At 49.7% G+C, this 9,796-nt stretch overlaps 1 protein-coding gene across 2 annotated transcripts in view; it reads left to right on the forward strand.

The window, feature by feature from the left end:
• The window catches only part of Sardh (sarcosine dehydrogenase), a 57,999-nt gene extending 51,612 nt beyond the window's left edge, over nt 1-6,387 (forward strand). The window contains exons 20-21 of one of the 2 annotated variants that reach the window (XM_029474635.2): nt 3,066-3,201; nt 5,136-6,387. In XM_029474635.2, the coding sequence (XP_029330495.1) occupies nt 3,066-3,201; nt 5,136-5,261 (262 nt within the window). In that variant the 3' untranslated portion in view covers nt 5,262-6,387. The remainder of the gene's footprint in view (nt 1-3,065; nt 3,202-5,135) is intronic. The other variant, XM_021183131.3, reaches the window with a different exon arrangement.
• The last annotated feature ends 3,409 nt before the right edge of the window (nt 6,388-9,796 follow it).

The raw sequence follows: 9,796 nt of genomic DNA on the forward strand, positions 1-9,796 counted from the left end.
AGAGTGAGTTCCAGGACAGCCAGGGCTACACAGAGAAACCCTGTCTAGAAAAACAACAACAGCAGCAGCAGCAGCAGCAACAACAGCAACAACAACAACAACAACAACAAAAAGTAGATGACCAGAGCTCTATAAAATAAGCCTCCTTGGCTAAATAAACTAGACTCAGCATAAACTCGCTCTAATTCTAATTTAAGTTTTCATTGAACCAGAAAAAAATCCTGAGATTTATATGGAAACAGAAGACCCAGAATAACCAAAGCGATCCTGAGCAAAATGAGGGAGGCGCCATCATACCTGACCTCAAACTATATTGAAGAGCCATAGTGACACAACCAGTGTAGTCCAGGCACAAACACAGACTCGCAGACCCATGGAACAGAATAGAGGACCCAGAATCAAACCACACAACTCTTACAGTCACTTGATTATCAACAAAGATAGGTTCAAAGCCACACTAGATAGAAGCAGCCTCTATAGTGAACAGCAAAATGGACATCCACATATAGAAGTATGAAATAGACCCTGATTCCCCCTGCATGAAATCAATCCCAGAGTGGATGAGTTCTTAATGTAACACCTCAAACTCTGAGACTTGCAGAGGAACACTGTGGGGCAAAGCCTCAGGATAGAAACATGGCCCAGGCCTTTCTGAGTGAGACTCTAGCAGCTCAGGAACTCAGCATAAGAACTGACAAATGGGTTGCACAAAATAAAGAGATGCTTCACAGCAAAGGAAGCCATCGCCAGAGTGAAGAAATGTCCTGCAGGATGGGAGAAATCCTTGCCAGCCACTCCTCTGACAGGCAATAAATTCTCAGAATACACAAACAGCAACAACAGAATTAAACACCAAGCCCACAAATAATCCAGTGAGGACAGACCCTGAAAAAGAAGGGAAATGCAAATGACCAATAAACATGTGAAAAATCGTTCGAGGTCTTCAGTTATGAAGAAATGCAAATCAGAACTATGCTGATATTCTATCTCACCAATCAGAGTGTCTGACACCAAGGAAAGAAATGGCAGCCATTGCTGATGTGGATGCAGGGAGAGAGCAACCCTTATCTACTACTGGGAATGTAGATCAAACTGGCAAAGGTACTTTCATGTGACTCGGTCATGCCCTCTTGCTGTCTACCGAAAGGCTCTGAGTTAGCATGCCACAGAAGTACTTGACAGCCATGTTACTGCAGTAGTTGTTCTTAGTCAAGATAGAGGGCCAGAATAGGTGCCCATCAGTGCATGAATTTTATTTTATTTTATTTTATTTTATTTTATTTTATTTTATTTTATTTTATTTTATTTTATTTTGAGACTGGGCTTCACTATGTAGACTTGATTGGTCTGGACTTACTATGTAGACCAGGCTGGCCATGAACTCATGTTGGTCTGCCTGTCTCTGCCTCCTGAGGTCTAGGATTAAAGGTGTGTGCCACCATGCACAGCCCAATGAGTGAATTTTAAAGAAATTATGGTATACATACACAACAGTGTTATTTACCCATAAATAAAAATGGAATTGTAGTTTTGTGTGTGTGTGTGTGTGTGTGTGTGTGCACGTGCGTGTGTGTGTGCACATGCATATGTCCATGGAGGTCATACGGTATCAGACCTTCTAGAGCTGTAGTTACAGGTTGATGTGAGCCCCTGGGAACTGAACTTGGATCTTCTGGAAGAGCAGCAAGTGCTCTTAACTGCTGAGCACTTAAGCAGTTTGTTTTTGTTTTTGTTTTTGTTTTCTTTGAGATAAGGTCTCACTATGTAGCTCTGAATAAGCTGGAACTTTCCATGTAGCCCAGGCTGTCCTTGAACTCACCAAACTTCACTTACCTCTACTTCCCAAGTAGGATTAAAGGTGTGTGCCATCACACCCAGCTTGTTTTACTTATTTCTGAGTACTGTGTTTATTCTGCATGCATGTGGGATGTGTGGCCATTCAGAGGCCAGCAGAGGACATCAGGTACCCTCTATTACCTCTCCATCTTGTTGCCTTGATACAGGGTCTCCCACTGAGCCACAAGCTCATTGATTTGTCCAGGCTGCCCAGCCAGGGAAGTCTCAGGATCCACTTGTCTCCATTCCCAAGGCTGGAGTTGCAGGCCTATGCAGTCATACCTTGCTCTTTACATTGCTAGGGGTTTAAACGCAGGTCCTCATGCTTGTACGAGTGCTCCTACCCACTGAGCCACTTCCCCAGGCCTGAATTTGTATTAACTGCAAGAAAATGAATGGAACTAGAGGTCAGTTTTAGAGAAAAGAGCCAGGCTCAGAGAGAAATACTTCATTTCTCTCACATGCTGACTTTTGATTTGTGAATGTACACAAATATATGTGCATATATATATGTATATATACACATACATACATACACATACCTACATATATGTGTATATATGTAGATATATGCATACATATGCACACATACACACACACACACACACGACCTGAAAATAGAAGGGGAGGGACTATGTGATAGACAGGGCACGAGACAGGGTAGCTGGGTGAGTGTGAGCAGAGTACTTACGCCCATGAGTGATGATTTCACAATGGAGCAGGGTATTTTTAAAAAGATTTTATTTTCTTTACGTGTATGTGTTTGTCTGTGTGAGTGTATGGCATATGAGCATGGGTGCCCACAGAGGTCAGGAGAGGACATAAGATTCCCCTGGATGGTATGAATACTTGGTGTGTGTGCCGAGAACTGAACTGTGACCTTTACAAGAGCAGCAAGTGCTTTTAAGCAAGCTATCTCTCTACCCCCCACCACACACACACTGTTTTCTATAGTTAATATAGACTTTTAAAAGGAAGTTAAATGAAACAGGGATAAAGTTGGTCCTTTCCAGTGCCCCAGGGCTCTGATCAGCTTTGCTAAAAGTTTCTACTCATTCCCTGTCACTCCCATGCTGTCCCCTGTAGTCCCAGGGCCATTATTGGGGCTTGCAAGGACCCAGTAGTACTGTACCCCTGTGGCTTTTGTAGGCACTGTCCAGTTGCCTCATCTCCCTAGGTCGTGTTCTCACCACAGTCTGGGCTTCCAAACACCTTCTTGCTTCCTCTAGGGAGGTGCCTATGTTTGGCCTGGAGGCCATCTGGAGAAACGGCCAAGTGGTGGGCCACGTCCGGAGAGCCGACTTTGGATTTACTATGAACAAGACCATAGCCTATGGCTACATCCGAGACCCCAGTGGTGGCCCTGTGAGTGAACCCTGTTCCCCAATCCCTTCCCAGCCTCTACACCAGATCCTCAGTGCCACGCCTGTGCATGTGGGGAACACGAGAGGAAGGAAGCCAGGAAATGTAGAAGAGTTCCTAGGCCTGGTCTCCAGCAGAATTTTCTTGTTTGTTTTCTCTTTTATCTCTAAAAGAAACTGACTGGTGTGCCCGCAGGATTTTCTTGATCAAAAAGAGTTGCAAGGCCTAGGACAATGTTCTCTGGTCCCTGAAGCTAGATCATCTCTGCCTTTCCTCTTCACCCAAGTACCTAACCCAGCAAGTAAGCCAGACCCAAGCTGTAGATTCCTGGGCAGCCTGGACAGCCACAAGGAGGGGCCAGCTCTGTGCCCAGGGGAAAGGAGGTTGACTTTTTCTCTTCCTGCCTTCCAGCCACCGCCTTAGAGATGCACTGGGTAGTGGGATGTACTTTCACACCCCCTAAGCATTCCTAGAGGGGTGTGTACCTTTACCCAAGTCTCACTGAGGTCTCTTGTGCACCAACTCCAGCCCCAGAGGTGCTGACCTGGCTTTTTGCCTTGTAGCCTGACACCAAGACGAGATGGACCACAGTGTCCAGCTGAATGGAGGGAGGAGGGACCAGGCAAAGACTAGTGGCTCTCATGAGGCCTAGGGGTAGCCTGACTCCCAGAGCCGAGGTGGGGGTGGGGATGGGGGTGGTTGCAAGTTGGAAGGAGTCCTGTGCTGGAGCAGGAGCCTCAGGACACTGGCTTAACTTGAGGCTGTGGCTTCTTTGTGCTCTGGGTCTGTAGCCCAGGGGTTTCTTAAAGAGCCCCAGCTTTACCTATAGAAAAGGCACAGGCTCCCACCCTCCAGTATGGACCACTGGGTGGACACAATATGGACCACAGTATGGACTCTGGGTGGAATTTGATCGAAGGTATCAAACATTGCAAACCAGCCTGGGACCTTCGGTTGGTTACACAGGACTTTACCACTGAAAGGCCACAGCCTGGGTCCCAGAAAAGGCGAGATTAGCAGTTCATTTAGAGGTACCCAGGCTTGGTGAGCAGGGGAGAATCCACGGCCTTCCCTGATAAATAGAGCCCAGGAGGCCCAGCACGAATCCCACACAGACAGGAGGAGCCCAACACTGAGGGTGATCAAAGGTATGAGATGCTGATACCCTGCTGATGTAATCAGGCTTCCAGAGTATTCACGCCACGAGAGTGGGCAGATGCTGCAACGCAACCCCCACTCCCTGCTTATATGCCAGTGCTGTGCTGAGACAGCCCACATCCCTCAGCAAGAGTAAGGGACCAGGGCGAGTTTTGTGGCTTCTGGATGTTTCTTAGCTGGACTGAGCTTGTCCCAGAACACCTGCCTCACTTTGCTGAGATCCACCAGCCTCCCAGCCACACAGGGAAGTACATGGCAGAGGACTCGCCCCTAAAGATCCCTTGGCTTTAATGGATGTGTTGCTTTTGTTCTTTCCTTTTCTCTTCTTTTTATTAGATGCAGTCCTAGGCCACCTGGAATGGGGAGAGAACAAGCCCCAGACCCCTCCAGCTTGGGCCTGGAGTCTTCACTGTACACAGAGTCAGTTTCTTGGGTGGCCTAGGAGAGTTCCTCCCTCCAGCACAGTAGAGTGTCAGGCTACAGCACTCTCCCTAGCCCGAAGAGCACCTGCTCCCAAGCCTAACAGTTCCAGAGGGGTTGCTGAGAAGAGGGAGCCAGATGTGGGTTGGGTGAGGAAGGGGGTGATTCAGGGACAGAGCTGTCCAGAAAGCCATTCCATTCACCCTGTCCCTCAGGAGAACACATCTGGCCCCTGGTGGTGGTGTGTGTGTGTGTGTGTGTGTGTGTGTGTGTGTGTGTGTGGTTTATCAGTGAAGCAGGAGTGGGTAACCATAGACCCCTGTAACAACTAAGTAACCCTGACTACCCTCTGTTTCTAGGTCTCTCTGGACTTTGTGAAGAATGGAGAGTATGCCTTGGAGAGAATGGGGGTCACCTATGCTGCCCAGGTTCACCTGAAGTCTCCCTTTGACCCTGACAACAAGCGGGTGAAGGGAATCTATTGATGGGATGCAGGTGGAGGCTACAGCTGCTCAGGCCACTGGCAGCGACCACGCTCCCCACACTGCCTGCGGACTCCTGCACTGCACACACAGCCTTGTGTCCTGAGACCCAGGATAAGGACAAAGCACAGACTTCCCCACCCTTAGCCTCCATGTGGTCTTGCTCACCACCACAGTTCCTAACCAGGGCTGGGTGGAGCACTATGTTCCTCCTGCTCACGAGCCACACAGTGGTCTCCAGTCTGCTCTAGTCCTCCCAAAATTCACCCTGCAGATGTCTTGGCTCAAGGTCCCTGTGAGTATCTTGGGTGTATGGTTAACCCAAGATGGGAGCTGTAAAGCAGGCTTCCCCTCTGTCCCTCACTCGGCTGACTGCCAGAGGAGTGGATCGGGAGAGTGAATGGCGATTGATCAGCAATGTCTGCCACAGGGTGGGGAGCACAGAGATGGGTGCTAGACTGGTACAGTTCTTCCTCAGAATGGCTGCCTTTCAGACCAGAGAGGAGAAAGGTAAGAAAGCTCTTGCAGCCTTCCAGCTCTGCAGGAGATAAAGCCTTCTAAGAGTCACCATGGGATTTGGATCAAGAACTTCCATTACTTACAAAGAAGTGACACATTCTGCCTCAGTTTCCCCTCAAGCCTTTGCTCATGGGTCCGGGGACACCAAGCTTGCTCTTGTACGTGTTTCCAAGGACTTTCTGTCTCTGTCACAGATGCATGGCTCCAGCTCTGCTCTGTGAGATAGAGCGGTCCCTTCTCCCACCCTGTGTAATCATCTAAATATGTCCTCATGTCAAGGGCACCCTGGCTCTCCTTCCTGGCAGTGAATGTCCATCACTTTTCTATGGCCCCAGCCTTCTTCCTCTGCCTCACACCCTGACTGAGAAATTAGGATGCCATGTCTCCCCAAACGAAGGTCACCATGTAGTCTTACATGCCTTGTGGTCTAGGAGGGCAGGAGGCAGATGCCATAGTGGTACGGAGCTGGGGAGTCCTAAACCTAAAGAAGGCAGCAGAGGGGATTTGTGGGCCCAGCTGTCCTGGGTGGGCTCTGAATCTTCCTAGGTTCACACACCACACACTGAGCTGGAAAAGGTCAAGTTAATAAAATCGTGTGAAACCACTGGAAGATGTGTGGGGTATAGCAGGTCTTTCAAAAGCAGATCTGGTCCCCTGAGCCTGCAGAAGGGCTGGAGGCGGGAGGGTGTGGAGGAGCCTCTGGATGGCTAAAGGAACACCTGTGCTCTCTTGAGACCATGAGTCTGGCTCTTGGATGACATGAGTTTTGTGGAGCCAGAGGAGGGAGGAGGGAAAGGAAGGAGAGAGGAGGAGGGAGGAGGAGGGGAGAGTGGGCAAGAAGTAAGTGGAGTAGCAGAGGGAGGAAAGGGCAAGGAAAGGGAAGGAGAGGGAAGGGGAGGAGAGGGAAGGGAAGGAGAGGGAAGGGAAGGGAAGGAGAGAGAAAATGGCTGCCCCATTGCCCAGCCTCCTCTCCTCATTCTGTAGTCTGGCCAAGACTCCTGAGATTGGAGGATGACCACATGTAACTTACAACCTGTCCTTGGGGATAGGACAAGGGAGGTCTGAATGCTTTCCCAGCCCCCTGCCTTCCCCAGGCACAGTCCTTGGAAGGGTGTTGGGGCCCTGAGTGAGAGCAGCTGTCAAGAATCCCCTCCCAAGCTCACCTGTTTATCTGGAAAGTCCCCAAAGTGCCTCTGACCGTGGCATCCCAGCCTGTGTGCATCACAGAAACCTCAAGCCTGACTTCCGACACTGATAGTCTAAAGTCACGTTTCATAGCTGTATTAAAAAAAAAATTCCCCTGGACAATCAAACACCATGGCCTCCACTGTGGCTGAGCACGGCTTATCAGAATCACTCTGTAGCTGATGAGGAAGTGCCTGAAGTGTGCAGAGCGGTGTGTGGCTGGCAGTGGAGGGAGAGGACACACACCCTCAGATGCCTCATGAGGTCCAACAGTGTTGGGCTTCAGAGGTTCCTAGGCAGAGCTGTCACTGCAGAGGAGGGGAACATGCCCCTTTCTCTGCACATACACACAGGCTTGCTGCCCCTGGCCTGGTGTCTGTTACACTGAGCAGGCATGGTTTTTTTCCTCAGGACTGGAGAGATGACCTGTAGGTAAGGCACAATGTAAACTTGGGGACCTGAGTTTGGGTCCCCAGGAACCAAGTAAAACTCAGGTTTGGTGGTACAGTCTAATAGCTCTAGCACTGGCTTCGAGAAAGGACTTGGAAATCGGCAGGTCCCCAAAGTTTGTGGGCCACCCGGCTTAGCCACTCAGTGAGAGCCAGGTTTAATGAGTGCATTGGCTGGTTTTGTGTGTCAACTTGACACAGGCTGGAGTCATCAGACAGGAAGGAGCCTCAGTTGAGGAAATGCCTCCATGAGATCTATTTGCTCAATTAGTGCTTAGTATGCGAGGGTCCAGGCCTCTGTGGGTGGGGCCATCCGTGGGCTGGTGGTCCTGGGTTCTATAAGAAAGCAGGCTGAGCAAGTCACATGAAGCAAGCCAGTAAGCAGCACCCTCCATGGTCTCTGCATCAGCTCCTGCTCCAGGTTCCTGCCCTGTTTGAGTTCCTGTCCTGACTTCCTCCAGTGATGGACTATGAAGTGTAAGCCAAATAAACCCTTTCCTCCCCAACTTGCTTTTTGGTCATGGTGCTTTATCACAGCAATAAAACCTGACTAAGACAATAAGAGGCCCTATCTCAAACAATAAGGAAGAAGGTGACAGAAGAAGATGACATCAACTTCTGGTCTCTGCATCCATGGGTACACATGTGCTTGCTTGTAAACCCATGTATAAAGTACACGCATGCTTGGGCTGAAGAGATGGCTCAGCTGTTAGAGGCTAGGCTCACAACCACAAATAAAAGACAGAATGCTTACAATAGAGCAAGGCCAGCAAACTACACCACGTGCCTTCCAGTAGAAACGAGGAGGGTCCTGGCAGGGTGAGGTGCCCATTTCTCTAATAACGACTGAGGCCTTGCTTCCTATGCATGGTGCCAGCACAAAGCTATGTCTCTTTAGTCTGCATGGAAGACAGCAGGAACATTTGGAGAGGAGGGAGACACAGACAGGTGTTGGACCGCAAGCCACTCATGTGTCATACCCTTGAGGTAGGCCTGATCAGCGTGGTACATGCTCTAGGTGGTATCTCGACAACCCAACCTTCAGACGGGGACTGATAGATGGGACTGCCTTGCTCTGCCTCAGCTTAGGGACTCTGCCTGGAGGACCAACCCTGTCTCCTGGAGCTCCATGCAGCCTGTTCAAGCCCGTGCGTTCATCCTACTTCTACCCCGTTAGGGACCCAGGGGCCAGAGGGATTGCCAAAGATAGCCCCGAGTTCCATTCTGTCATTCTTGATGGTAGGGGAGAGCAGGCAGTTAAGTGGTTCTACATCTGTGGGAAGTGAGCTAGGCAAAGCCCACAGGCAGAGCTGAGTCCTTTTGAGTGGGCAGAGGGAACCAGGCTTGGGCTGTGGTGACAGACAAAGGTGGGCATCTGGGAAGGGCATCAGAAGATGGCTCAGCCAAGCTACTATACTCGTTCATCAGGTGACCATCCTGTCAAGATGCAAAATGGCCAGTGTGCTCCCTGACTTCCCGCTGGCCCAGGATTCCCTCTGGTTAAATAGCCCTGAACACCCCAGCATGTGGCCCCTTCTGCCTTTGTTCGCCTCCCATTTTCTTCCTCACCCTCCCAGCTTCAATAAAGTAGCACTCATGTAAATATGCTAAGTTTCTAAATACCAGACTTGGGCTGCCCAGGCACTGAGACTTCCAGCTTCTTTCACTGAAGACCTGATGGTGCTCTACCTGCAGCTAGGCACTTTGCACGGGTGGCTAGAGTCTTAAGTCCCCACTGCTAAGCAGGCTACAGTGGTAGCCTACCGAGGATAACTTGGCAAGCCCAGGAACCTGTGTGCAAGCTCCTTGCAGCATCTTAGGAGGTCACTGCAGTTTGAGAGGGGCCACCAGTTCTGCATGACAAGTGGTAGGTATCCCCTGGCCCCCAAGACAACAACTTCAAGCAGGTCACCCATCCACTGTTTCAGGCATGAGTCACATTCTGCCTGACATGAGGGAATGACACCAGAAAGAGAACTGTAAATAAATATCTCAGTGTGTGTGTGTGTGTGTGTGTGTGTGTGTGTGTGTGTGTGTCTGTGCGTCTGTGTGTGTCTGTGTGTCTGTGTCTGTGTGTGTACATACATGTATATAGAGGCCGGAGGTCAACCTTGGGTTTTGTTCTTTGGTTGTCTACCTTGTTTACTGAGATGAGATTTCTCACTGGAACCTGAGGTTCACTGGTTAAGCGAGGCTAATGAGCCAGCAAGCCACAAGGATCTCCATCTCCCCCCACCTCAGTGTTAGGACTATAAACTTTCACAAGTTTGGGTTGTGGAGATTGAACTCAGGTCCTCATGCTTTCATGACAACCATTTTACCAACAGAGCTGTGTCCCTAGTCAACCCCTCTCTCAGTTTTGGGACAGTCTGACTATAATGTAGA

The sequence above is a fragment of the Mus caroli genome, unplaced genomic scaffold, assembly GCF_978045245.1.
Source record: "Mus caroli unplaced genomic scaffold, Mus_caroli_1 scaffold_2, whole genome shotgun sequence".
In the NCBI taxonomy this organism is placed as follows: domain Eukaryota; kingdom Metazoa; phylum Chordata; class Mammalia; order Rodentia; family Muridae; genus Mus; species Mus caroli.